Source organism: Mesoplodon mirus (assembly GCF_964341445.2).
Source record: "Mesoplodon mirus genome assembly, chromosome: 16".
In the NCBI taxonomy this organism is placed as follows: domain Eukaryota; kingdom Metazoa; phylum Chordata; class Mammalia; order Artiodactyla; family Ziphiidae; genus Mesoplodon; species Mesoplodon mirus.
Genome location: NC_138992.1, coordinates 18,323,956 through 18,337,746, shown reverse-complemented (window position 1 = coordinate 18,337,746; position 13,791 = coordinate 18,323,956). Strand labels below are relative to the sequence as shown.

Genomic DNA, 13,791 nt, shown 5'->3' with positions numbered 1-13,791 from the left:
GTTAAAGGATTGACCTCAGCAGCCTTTTACTAGTCAGTCTCATTTCTGAACATATAAAATGTGATTTTCAATTATATAAAAAAAAAGTGGAAATGTTAACTCTTTAAAAAAAGATACACCCCCTCAGACAAGTTTAATTCATTCTGGAGTTATCTGAATAAACCATGCATATTAAGCATTTTAGAAGCAAATCATCTACTGATGGCTGTTTTTAAAAAGTTTTTTAAAAGTTCATGTATGTATGTTTTGTTCATGTATGTTTTGTTTTGTTTTTATTATAGATACACAAAAGCAAGAATCCACTCTGGGTGGAGGGACAAACAGACATTGCTTCTATGGACTTCAGCCTGATTCAGAATATAAAATCAGTGTTTACACAAAGCTCCACGAGATTGAGGGACCCAGTGTGAGCATAACGGAAAAAACACGTAAGTCAAGCGTGTTCTCTCCTGATCCCTGTCTTCATGAACAAACAGTATTTTACGCGTCCTGTTTTGGTTCAAAAATCTTATTCCATTTAGAAAAATATTAGGCAATACTGTGTGGGAATATCTGCAATACAAATTTTGTGTGTCTTATTCAGTCCCAGAATTCCCTGCTTGTGGCCCACTAATGTCATCTGTATGTTTTTTTCCCATCCTCCATATGTTGTCACAGGGACTATAAGGCCATAGGATGGCAAAGTGCTTGGAACAATGACCTATGTTGTGATCTATTTCCATTAGGAACATCTGTGGAATGTGGAGTGTGAAATGAAGTGTAAGGACTGGGTCCCGACATTAAAACAATGGCACATTACTACAGCCATGAGGGTGGGAATGGAGCCAAGACGTTCCAACTGGCTGACCCTAGACTTGCCTACTTAAGAGGCTCTCGCTCCTTTTCCAAGCTGGCTGGAAATCTGACGCACTGAAGGGAAAGGCAAAGTATAAAATGAAAACAAGGCACTTTTTACATGTTCTAAACAGCAAGGAGGGTATCAACTTCTTGATACGTAAACTTCTTGGTATCCTTTTAATCAAGGATTCCTGACCTAGAGGCCACAAACATTAAAATGGTTTGAATGGTAGTGAATTCCAGGGGACATTTGTGTGTTCCCAACTCAGTATCTTGAACTTAAACTTGAAATCCCCAAAGATTGGTATCGGAATAGGTGGTGGGCGACGGGCTTTCTTGGTAGCCCCTCTATCATGCATTTGATGTTTAGAAAGTTCTACTACCCGTGTATATAGGCCTTTCGGTTGCTCTGAACATGCAGAAAGAAATCATCATCAATATATAATCTTCAAACAGAGAAGGTGAAAGTATAGTTAATGGAATCATCTACTTTCCAACACAGAGACTTTATTTCATAACACTGAAATAGTCAACATTTTACATGACACATGTATTTTTAAGGTATAATTTACATTCCATAAAATTCACCCATTTTAAGCATACAATTCAGTGATCTTTGTTACATTTAAAAGGTTGTGCAGCCATCGCTACAATCCAATGTTAGGACGTTCCCATCAATCCAGAGAGCTTTCAAGCTCATCCCCAGTGAGTCTTCTTTCCTACTGTCTGCCGCAGGCCATCTACTTTCTTTTCTTGTACGTTTCTAGACATTTCATATAAATGGAAATATGTAATATGTAGTCTTTTGCATCTGACATCTTTCACTTAGCATATGTTTTTGAGGTTTATCCACACTGGAGAATGTATCAGTTGTTTGTTGCTTTTGATTGCTCATTAGAATTTGTTTTATGGATAGAGGATTATATAATTTCACAGTTATTAGAGGCCTGGTAGTGCATGAGATTTAGAGTCAAATAGGCTTGGTTGGGGTCCTTTTTAGCATTGTGGCCTTGGGCAATTTAACATCTCTGAACTGCTTTTTGCTTACCAATAAAATTAAATACCTACTCTCTTACCTCCTTTGGTGGTGGTAAAGATCCAATGAAAAGAGCCTGCTGAGGAACTTCTCAACCTGTATCTTATTGAACAAGTGCTTTTGTTATCACCCTTGCTGGCTTCCTGGAAGTCACAAACTGATGGCCATGGGGTTAGATCTCACTGTCAGCTATGTTTTTCTCTGGGCTATTTTTTTTATAAGTTTTAAAGTATTCTTGAAAATTCAAAAGATCTGACAACACAGGGCACACAAATCCTCATGGTGCTAAATCTACAGAAACTCAGTAACTGCTGTCTCTTTTAAACAGTGTATGTGCTTTTAAGTTGGTTATTCCTTAATGTTTAGGCTATGTTCTTTGCTCCCATTCATTACTTGACTGACCTCTAAAACTATTTGAGTTTGGGGACTCTGGTCTCCTTCAAATTCCCCTAACCTTAACCTCACAACTGTTAACTACCAGTCCAGGGTTATTTTGGAAAGCTCTGTTTGGTGTAAATGTTTTCCTTCTGTTGGGGACATGTGTCATATTATAGCTTCTACCCACTGGCTCTAGTTCAACCTTCTGAAGCAAATGCAGATTGAGACTGTTCCCTCTTCTATGTGACAGCTTCTCACAGACTTGAACACAAGGACCATCTGTGTGCCACACAGAGAATATAAACACATGTTCCCAGTTCACTGTGGTTCTTCTGACCCAAGAGACTCTTAGGCCAGATGTTCTGACCAAACATATTGATCTGGCTTCCAGAGCCACTCACTGATTTTGTTCTTGATTTATTGACTAAAGTCAGGATATGCCTCAGTTTTTCACATTAAAGAAAACGCACCATTGTAAAGATGACCCACTGCTTCCACAAATTTTAAGATAAATACATCTGGCTTTAGAAGGATTTAATGGTGCTTTCAAAAAAGTTTTGCAGTCCTAGTTTTAATATTAAAATATCTCAAATGTTTTTACTTTTGAAACTTTTTAGTTTCCAAAAAATTGCCTTAAAAAGATAAAAGTGATATTCTATATCTGTAATAATGCAACAGAAGGTATATATTGTGTTGTCACCTTCCCTCTATCCTCATTCTTTCTTCCCAGAAATACCCATTGGTACCAGCTTAGTCTCCTTCAAGAAATTCTACCTGTTACCTGTTGTGTGTGTGTGTGTGTGTGTGTGTAACCATATAGATGTGTATAGATAAATACATATTATATTTATCAGTTAAATAGGATTTTTTCATTTTTCACAGATGGGATCATACCATGGTTTTCTGCTTCATTTCACATAAGGATTAATCTCAAACACTTTTCCATTTTTCCATATCAGTAATATACCTCATTCCTTTAAATGTTGAATCACTTTACTCAAATAAAATTATTTAATTGGCTTCTAGAATTGGAAGAGACCTTAAAATTTGTCTCTTCCAACCTTCCTGGCAGTGAAGGAATTCCTTTTACAACATTCCCAGCAAACAGTCTGCTTGAGCTCAAATCCTTCCAGCTAGTTGGCGCTTACTGTCTGCAGAGGCTAGACATTCCTCTGTGTGAATGGCTATGATTCGTTGAGGGTTTTCCCTTATATTAAACTGGAATAATAAAAATAATTTTCTCAATTTTTCTTAAATCTTTAGTGTCAAATAAGAATAATAAAAAAGAATATGTAAAAAAATAATATTAACATGTTTACCTAATGCTGCCATAGCTTCCTGGTGCTTTACCATGTGAATTGGTAAGAAAGTCACTGCTCTGATGTGACTATACCTGTGACCTTTAACCAAACCACACCTCCACGTATTACACAGATTTCTCATCTCTCATCATCCAGATTAAACTGATCAGGACACGCCATAGCCTTCCAAGGTCCTGCCATTTTGTTCTCAAAACTGAAATTTTCCCAGACACAGTCTGAATGTAGTAGAGAGTAAATCAGATTCCCTTGGCGACCACATCCTGGGGATGCAGGGTAAAAAGGGAGAAAGTGCTACTGAACATCGATTGATGGTCAATCCTTAGGCAGAATGGAAATAAAGTTTATTATATGTGTGAAAGCAACCAGAGACTAATCTGAAATAGGTTTCCGGGGTTCCAGCCTTAAATCAGCATTAAAACCACTTTGTACTTGACAGTTTGATTACATTGACTCCCACTGGGTAAACTGAATTGTGGCAAAATGACATTTCAAGCCTTCAGTCTGATGTTGAGGGGATGGTTGGAACCAGTTTTCACAGGCTCTGGCTGATTTATAGTGGGTACTAAATTCACTAAGTTCCCAAAGAAGACAGTTGTCAAAATCATTGACTCCCCTGAAGAATTATGACTCCATGACCTCCCTCTCTTCGCCACAGATGAGATGGTTAATTGATATTCTTTCTGCCTCTCCTTTATAGAATCACTTCCTACTCGGCCACCTACTTTTCCTCCAACCATTCCACCAGCAAAAGAAGGTAAAAGAATTATACAATCATGATGTGATTTTAGGTTTTGGATTTCTGTTGGTATTGTTTGCTTGTTCATTTAAAAACCAAGGTATTAATGGAAGATAGTTTCTCTTTAATACAAATGCTTATCAAACCCTTATGGGGTACAACTTTGCAATGAGTAGTAAATAAGACATAGAGATCTAACATGCAGTGTAATGAATAGAGGCAGCAATAATTTACTATAATTATGTGATGCGATAGAGATGCTAAATGTCACTATATCAACAATATTACAATCTATAAACGTATCAAATTAATATGTTGTACACTTTAACTTTATGCAGTGTATATGTCAAATGTATTCAACAAAAATTCATCTAATAGTAGACTCTGTACACACAGAATAAATTTTCTAACAGAATTTCTTCATATTTATTTCATCAAAAATAGAGAAGTACATGTTTACCAAGGAAGAGTAGTTACATAATTTATGAGTGAGAATGTAGTTTATAATTCTGTAGACAAGGGTAACAGTATTCCAGCTTACCTCCAAATGTCTCTTCCATTTGTTTCTTTCTATCTTCATCACAAGAGTTTCTCATCACCTCTTACTTGAGCCATTAAGGTAACTTTCTAAAAACTTTTCAAGCACAGTAGTGATCATTAATTTATTTATTCCATTAATGAACATTTATTAACCCTACTATTCATTCTCAAAGCTTTATGCCAGGTACTTGGAATACAATAACAATCTATGATTACTGCTCTCTGCTTATTTTCAGTATTGCAAGAGAGATAGGTGTTTGCCTAGGTAATTACCAGCCAAGGAAATGAGTTAAAAAGTGGAGATTAGGGCTTCCCTGGTGGCGCAGTGGTTGAGAGTCCTCCTGCCGATGCAGGGGACACGGGTTCGTGCCCTGGTCTGGGAAGATCCCACATGCCGTGGAGCGGCTGGACCCGTGAGCCATGGCCACTGAGCCTGCGCGTCCAGAGCCTGTGCTCCGCAACGGGAGAGGCCACAACAGTGAGAGGCCTGCGTACAGCAAAAAAAAAAAAAAAAAAAAAAAAAAAAAGATGTGAGATTATACTATGGTAGCCCAGAAATGAGAACAGTTAACGCTGCTGCAGGTTAATTACCTGTAAAGGAGGAGGAGGACTTTGATTTACATTTTGAAGAATGAGTTTTACAAGTAAATAATGGAGAGACAAGCACTTGAAGTCATGGAGTGATTTAAGCATGTAATGTGTTTGGGGAACCATAAGCACTTCAGTGTGACCCATAGAGAAAGGTGAAGATAGAGTTATGCAGTGGTTTGTGTGCCTGAATAAGGAGGCTGGGCTTTATCCTATAGGACATGGTATGCCATGAGGAGTTTTATGAAGGGAGGCTGACCTGCAGAAATCTATGTTTAAGAAAGATAACCTTGGTGAAATGGGGAGGAGGGATTAGGGCAGGAGAGGATAAAGCTAGAACACATAGTTGGAAGGCTGTTTTGGAAGACTTCTTCCATTTACCATGCATTTTAAAGTACCTATTACATACCAGAGATACAATGAAAAATAAGTTGTTCCCACCTCTCAGAGTGTTAGCAGACATATGGTCCATGCCAAAAGTTCCTTAATATTTGGTCCTGTCCAAAACAATTTGGCATGGACCAAATATGCTCATAACTTTTTGGATAGGATCAAATTTCAAGAACCTGTTGGTGTAGACTGAATGTCTTATCAACGTTTTGGACAGGACCAAATGTCCTGCAAGGGACAGGAGCATAGTCAGAAGGATCTGATGCTGGAGAGTTTAAGGATCAAGGAAACAAAGAGGTAATGAGAAACTGTACAAAAATAAAGCTCAACATCCTTCCTAGCATACCAGGCAAAGTCTTCAATGATCAACCTATGTTGTGGTATCATGTCCCAGACTATATTAGTTAACAGCACAATTGTATACCTCTGGGTTCTGCATACATGCCTTATGCTATCCTGCATCTTTTAATACTATTTGTTCTACCTGGAATGCCAGACTCTTTCTTCCTCCATCTTCATAGCTAGCTTTTTCTAGTCTAACTATTTATGATGATTTTCACTATTGGAACTGGAAACAGAATCCTAATTGATGAATTTATCAGACATTTCTGATACAGATATTACAGGACTCTCTGAAGTCAGAATAGTTTTATTTATAGCAGAACATGAGTATCATGCAGTCAACATTCATGAGTGCTCATGGGAGACATGTGATTTGGAAGGGTCTATGAGGGTGAGGATTGACAATGTAGGAACATTTTTCCTGTAGTTTTCACCATGATGGTTTTAGAGAGTGGGGCTTCTGCAACTTGAATGCATTATTCATCTTAGTTTCTATTTGTCCTGGCTGTATTTAATTTAAAAGCTTGTAAATTTTTATTATTCAAGTGATATTGAGTATTTATTAAACAAACATTAAGAAACAGAAAAGAAAATGAGGTTGCTGGTGGGGGTTGAGGAAAGAGAAACCGAGGGAGAAAGTATAAGCCAGAGAGGGGAGAGGGAGAGAACAGGGGAGAGAAAGAGAAAGAGAGAGAGAGGGAGAGAGAGAGAGAGAAGTGCTGCAGGCTTCATATTTGAGAGGAGGGGAAAAAAAAACCCTCAGTGGCAGTTTTGTGTTACTGTGTCTGGCTTAAAGAAGAAAATTCTGGACATCCAGGTTGAAAAAAATCAAAGCTCAGTGGGGACTACTTCTATCAAGAGAATTCTATGATCTGAGAATGGGTTGGATCAGTACAGGTGGTTTGAGAAGACACTGATGAGGACCATGGAAACGTGGGAGAAGACGTGTGCCTTCTCTGCTTCCTTTGAACAGATCTCTAGGCACCACAGGGACACATAAGGAGGGTGAAGTTCCTGGAGTGGACTATATTTTCATCACTGTTGAAGATTTTATGGAATTGGAGAAAAGTGGTGCTCTCCTACAAAGTGGGACTTATGAAGACAGACCTTCAAGATGGCGGAGGAAGAAGATGTGAAGATCAACTTCCTCCCCACAAATACATCAGAAATACATCTACCTGTGGAACAACTCCTACAGAACACATACTGACTGCTGGCAGAAGGCCTCAGATTTCCCAAAAGGGAACAGATGCCCTCAGGAGACCTACACACAGAGGCGGGGCCAAATCCGAAGCTGAACCACGGGAGCTGCGCAAACAAAGAAGAGAAAGGGAAATCTCTCCCAACAGCCTCAGAAGCAATGGATTAAATCTCCACGATGAACTTGATGTACCCTGTGTCTCTGGAATACCTGAATAGACAATGAATCATCCCAAAATTGAGGCAGTGAACTATGGGAGCAACTGTAGACTTGGGGTTTGCTTTCTGCATCTAATTTGTTTCTGTTTTTATGTTTAACTTAGTTTAGTATTTAGAGTTTATTATCACTGGTAGATTTTTTTATTGTTTTGGTAACTCTCTTCCTTTTTTTTTTAATATAATAAGTATATATATTTTTCCCTTTTCCCTTTTTGTGAGTGTGTATGTGTATGCTTCTTTCTGTGATTTTGCCTGTATAGCATTGCTTTTACCATTTGTCCTAGGGTTCTGTCTCTCTGTTTCTTTTGTTTTTTAGTATACTTTTAGCACTTGTTATCATTGGTGGATTTGTTTTTTGGTTTGGTTGCTCACTTCTTTCTTTATTACTTTTTGATTTTTATTTAAATAACTTTATTTTATTTTATTGTTTTTTCTCCCTTTTCTTCTGAGCTGTGTGGCTGACAGGGTCTTGGTGCTCTGGCCAGGTGTCAGGCCTGTGCCTCTGAGGTGGGAGACCTGAGTGCAGGACATTGGTCCACCAGAGACCTCCTAACTCCACATAATATCAAATGGAGAAAGCTCTCCCAGAGATCTCCATCTCAACACTAAGACCCACCTCCTCTCAATGAACAGCAAGCTACAATTCTGGACACCCTATACAAACAGCTAGCAAAACAGGAACACAACCCCATCCATTAGCAGAGAGGCTGTCTAAAGTCATAATAAGGCCACAGACATGCCAAAACACACCACTGGACGTGAACCTGCCCAACAGAAAGACAAGATTCAGCCTTATACACCAGAACACAGGCACTAGTCCCTTCCACCAGGAAGCCTACACAACCCACTGAACCAAACTTAGCCACTGGGGACAGACACCAAAAACAATGGGAGCTATGAACCTACAGCCTACAAAAAGGAGATCCCAAACACAGTAAGTTAAGCAAAATGAGAAGACAGAGAAATACATAGCAGGTGAAGGAGCAAGGTAAAAACCCACCAGACCTAATAAATGAAGGGGAAATAGACAGTCTACCTGAAAAAGAATTCAGAACAATGATAGTAAAGATGATCCAAAATCTTGGAAATAGAATAGAGAAAATACAAGAAACGTTTAACAAGGACCTACAAGAACTAAAGAGCAAACAAACAATGATGAAAAACACAATAAATGAAATTTAAAAATTCTCTAGAAGGGATCAATAACAGAATAACTGAGGCAGAAGAATGGATAAGTGACCTGGAAGATAAAATAGTGGAAATAACTACTGCAGAGCAAAATAAAGAAAAAAGAATGAAAAGAACTGAGGACAATCTCAGACACCTCTGGGACAACATTAAACTCACCAGCATTCGAATTATAGGGGTCCAGAAGAAGAAGAGAAACAGAAAGGGCCTGAGAAAATATTTGAAGAGACTATAGTTCAAAACTTCCCTAATATGAGAATGGAAATAGTTAATCAAGTCCAGGAAGCACAGAGAGTCCCAAACAAGATAAATCCAAGAAGAAACATGCCAAGACACATATTAATCAAACTATCAAAAATTAAATACAAAGAAAAAATATTAAAAGCAGCAAGGGAAAAACAGTAAGTAACATACAAGGGAATCCCCATAAGTTTAACGGCTAATATTTCAGCAGAAACGCTGCAAGACAGAGGGAGTGGCAGGACATATTTAAGGTGATGAAAGGGAAAAACCTACAGCCAAGATTACTCTACCCAGCAAGGATCTCATTCAGATTTGACAGAGAAATTAAAACCTTTACAGACAAGCAAAAGCTAAGATAATTCAGCACCACCAAACCAGCTTTACTACAAATGCTAAAGGAACTTCTCTAGGCAGGAAACACAAGAGAAGGAAAAGACTTACCAAAAAAACCGCAAAACAATTAAGAAAATGGTAATAGGAACATACATATCGATAGTTACCTTAAACATAAATGTATTAAATGCTCCAACCAAAAGACATAGACTGGCTGAATGGTTACAAAAACAAGACCTGTATATCTGTCTACAAGAGACCCACTTCTGACCTAGGGACACATACAGACTGGAAGTGAGGGGATGGAAAATGATATTCCATGCAAATGGGAATCAAAGGAAAGCTAGAGTGGCAATTCTCATATCCAACAAAATAGACTTTAAAAAAAAGACTATTACAAGAGAAAAAGAAGGACAATACATAATGATCAAGGGATCAATCCAAGATGAAGATAAAACAATAGTAAGTATTTATGCACCCAACACAGGAGCACCTCAATACATAAGGCAAATGCTAACAGCCGTAAAAGGGGAAATTGACAGTAACACAATAATAGTAGGGGACTTAAACACCACACTTTCACCAATGGACAGATCATCCAAAATGAAAATAAATAAGGAAACAGAAGCATTAAATGATACATAAAACAAGATGGACTTAACTGATATTTATAGAATATTCCATTCTCACATTCCATCCCAAAACAACAGAATACACTTTCTTCTCAAATGCTGATGGAACATTCTCCATGATAGGTCATATCTTGGGTCACAAATCAAGCCTTAGTAAATTTAAGAAAATTGAAATCATATCAAGTATCTTTTCCGACCACACTGCTGTGAGAGTAGATATCAATTACAGGAAAATAATCTGTTAAAAATACAAACAAATGGAGGCTAAACAATACATTACTGAATAAGCAAGCGATCACTGAAGAAATCAAAGAGGAAATCAAAAAATACCTAGAAATAAATGACAATGAAATCACAACATCCCAAAACCTATGGGATGCAGCAAAACAGTTCTGAGGTAAGTTTACAGCAATACAATCCTACCTCAAGAAAAAAGAAACATCTCAAATAAACAACCTAACCTTACACCTAAAGCAATTAGAGAAAGAAGAACAAAAAAACCCCAAAGTTAGCAGAAGGAAAGAAATCATAAAGATCAGATCAGAAATAAATGAAAAAGAAATGAAGGAAACAATAGCAAAGATCAATAAAACTAAAAGCTGGTTTTTTGAGAAGATAAACAAAATTGATATGCCATTAGCCAGACTTATCAAGAAAAAAAGGGAGAAGACTCAAATCAACAGAATTAAAAATGAAAAAGGAGAAGTAACAACTGACACTGCAGAAGTGCAAAGGATCATGAGAGATTACTACAAACAACTCTATGCCAATAAAATCGACAACCTGGAAGAAATGGAAAATTCTTACAAAAGCACAACCTTCTGAGACTGAACCAGGAAGAAATAGCAAATATAAACAGACCAATCACAAGCACTGAAATTGAAACTGTGATTAAAAATCTTCCAACAAACAAAAGCCCAAGGCCAGATGGCTTCATAGGTGAATTCTATCAAACTTTTAGAGAAGAGCTAACACCTATCCTTCCCAAAATCTTCCAAAATATAACAGAGGGAGGAACACTCCCAAACTCATTCTACGAGGACATCATCACCCTGATGCCAAAACCAGACAAAGTTGTCACAAAGAAAGAAAACTACAGGCCAATATCACTGATGGAAATAGCTGCAAAAATCCTCAACAACATACTAGCAAACAGAATCCAACAGTACATACACCATGATCAAGTGGGGTGTATCCCAGGAATGCAGGAATTCTTCAATATAAGGAAATCAATCAATGTGATAAACCATATTAACAAATTAAAGGAGAGAAACCATATGATCATCTCAGTAGATGCAGAAAAAGCTTTTGACAAAAATCAACACCCATTTAGGATAAAAACCCTCCAGAAAGTAGGCATAGAGGGAACTTACCTCAACATAATAAAGGCCATATATGACAAACCCACAGCCAACATCATCCTCAGTGGTGAAAAACTGAAACCATTTCCTCTAAGATCAGGAACAAGACAAGGTTGTCCACTCTCACCACTATTATTCAACATACTTTTGGAAGTTTTAGTCACAGCAATCAGAGAAGAAAAAGAAATAAAAAGAATCCAAATCAGAAAAGAAGAAGTAAAGCTGTCACTGTTTGCAGATGACATGATACTATACATAGAGAATCCTAAAGATGCTATCAGAAAACTATCAGAGCTAATCAATGAATTTGGTAAAGTAGCAAGATAAAAAAGTAATGCACAGAAATCCCTTGCATTCCTATACACTAATGATGAAAAATCGGAAAGAGAAATTAAGGAAACACTCCCATTTACCACTGCAACAAAAAGAATAAAATACCTAGGAATAAACCTACCTAAGGAGACAAAAACCTGTATGTAGAAAACTATAAGACACTGAAGAAAGAAATTAAAGATGGTACAAATGGATAGAGAAATATACCATGTTCTTGGATTGGAAGGATCAATATTGTAAAAATGACTCTACTACCCAAAGCAATCTACAGATTTCATTCAATACCTATCAAACTACCAGTGGCATTTTTCACAGAACTAGAACAAAAAATTTCACAATTTGTATGGAAACACAAAAGACCCCAAATAGCCAAAGCAATCCTGAGAAAGAAAAACAGAGCTGGAGGAATCAGGCTCCCAGACTTCGGACTCTACTAAAAGCTACAGTAATCAAGACAGTATGGTACTGGCCAAAAATAGAAATATAGATCAATGGAACAGGATAGAAAGGCCAGAGATAAACCCATGCACATACAGTCACCTTATTTTTGCTAAAGGAGGCAAGAATATACAATGGAGAAAAGGCAGCCTCTTCAGTAATTGGTGCTGGGAAAACTGGACAGCTCCATGTAAAAGAATGAAGCTAGAACATTCCCTAACACCATACACAAAAATAAACTCAAAATGGATTAAAGACCTAAATGTAAGGCCAGACACTATCAAACTCTTAGAGGAAAACATAGGTAGAACACTCTATGACATAAATCACAGCAAGAACCTTTTGACCCACCTCCTAGCGAAATGGAAATAAAACCAAAACTAAACAAATGGGAACTAATGAAACTTAAAAGCTTTTGCATAGCAAAGGAAACTTAAACAAGACGAAAAGACAACCCTCAGAATGGGAGAAAATATTTGCAAAGGAAGCAACTGGCAAAGGATTGATCTCCAAAATTTACAAGCAGCTCATGCAGCTCAATATCAGAAAAACAAACAACCCAATGAAAAAATGGGCAGAAGACCTAAATAGACATTTCTCCAAAGAAGATATACAGATTGCCAACAAACACATGAAAGGATGCTCAACATCACTAATCATTAGAGAAATGCAAATCAAAACTACAATGAGGTATCACCTCACACTGGTCAGAATGGCCATCATTAAAAAATCTACAAACAATAAATGTTGGAGAGGGTGTGGAGAAAAGGGAACCCTCTTGCCCTGTTGGTGGGAATGTAAACTGATACAGCCACTATGGAGAACAGTATAGAGGTTCCTTGAAAAACTAAAAATAGAACTACCATACAACACAGCAATCTCACTACTGGGCATATATCCTGAGAAAAACCATATTTCAAAAAGAGTCATGTACCACAATGTTCTTTGCAGCTCTATTTACAATAGCCAGGACATGGAAACAACCTAAGTGTCCATCAACAGATGAATGGATAAAGAAGATGTGGCACATATATACAGTGGAATATTTCTCAGCCTTAAGAAGAAACGAAATTGAGTTATTTTTAGTGAGGTGGATGGACCTAGAGTCTGTCATACAGAGTGAAGTAAGTCAGAAAGTGAAAAATAAATACTGTATGCTAATACATATATATGGAATCGAAAAAAAGAAAAATGGTTTTGAAGAACTGAGGCCCGAGACAGGAATAAAGATGCAGAAGTAGAGAATGGACTTGAGGACATGGTTAGAGGGAAGGGTAAGCTGGTATGAAGTGAGAGAGTGGCACGGAGTTATATATACTACCAAATGTAAAATAGATAGCTAGTGGGAAGCAGCCGCAAAGCACAGGGAGATCAGCTCGGTGCTTTGTGACCACCTAGAGGGGTGGGATAGGGAGGGTGGGAGGGAGACTCAAGAGGGAGGTGATGTGGGGATATATGTATATGGATAGCTGATTCACTTTGTTATATAGCAGAAACTAACACACCATTGTAAAGCAATTATACTCCAATAAAGATGTTAAAAAAAAAAGAAACATTAAAGAGTACAAAGAAGAAAATTAAAAACACAATTTCATATCCCAGGGGTAATTCCTTCCTGTATTTTGATGTATTTTCTTTTTTGTTGTTGTTGTATTAAGTAAGTTTTTCAATTTTC

The 13,791-nt window shown here is 37.5% G+C and overlaps 1 protein-coding gene across 1 annotated transcript in view; it reads left to right on the top strand.

Moving 5' to 3' along the window:
• Positions 1-13,791, top strand: part of COL14A1 (collagen type XIV alpha 1 chain) — a 229,571-nt gene that overhangs the window by 119,692 nt on the left and 96,088 nt on the right. Inside the window, exons 24-26 of the mRNA XM_082601195.1 lie at positions 282-428; positions 4,271-4,327; positions 6,445-6,560. Of these exons, the coding sequence (XP_082457321.1) occupies positions 282-428; positions 4,271-4,327; positions 6,445-6,560 (320 nt within the window). The remainder of the gene's footprint in view (positions 1-281; positions 429-4,270; positions 4,328-6,444; positions 6,561-13,791) is intronic.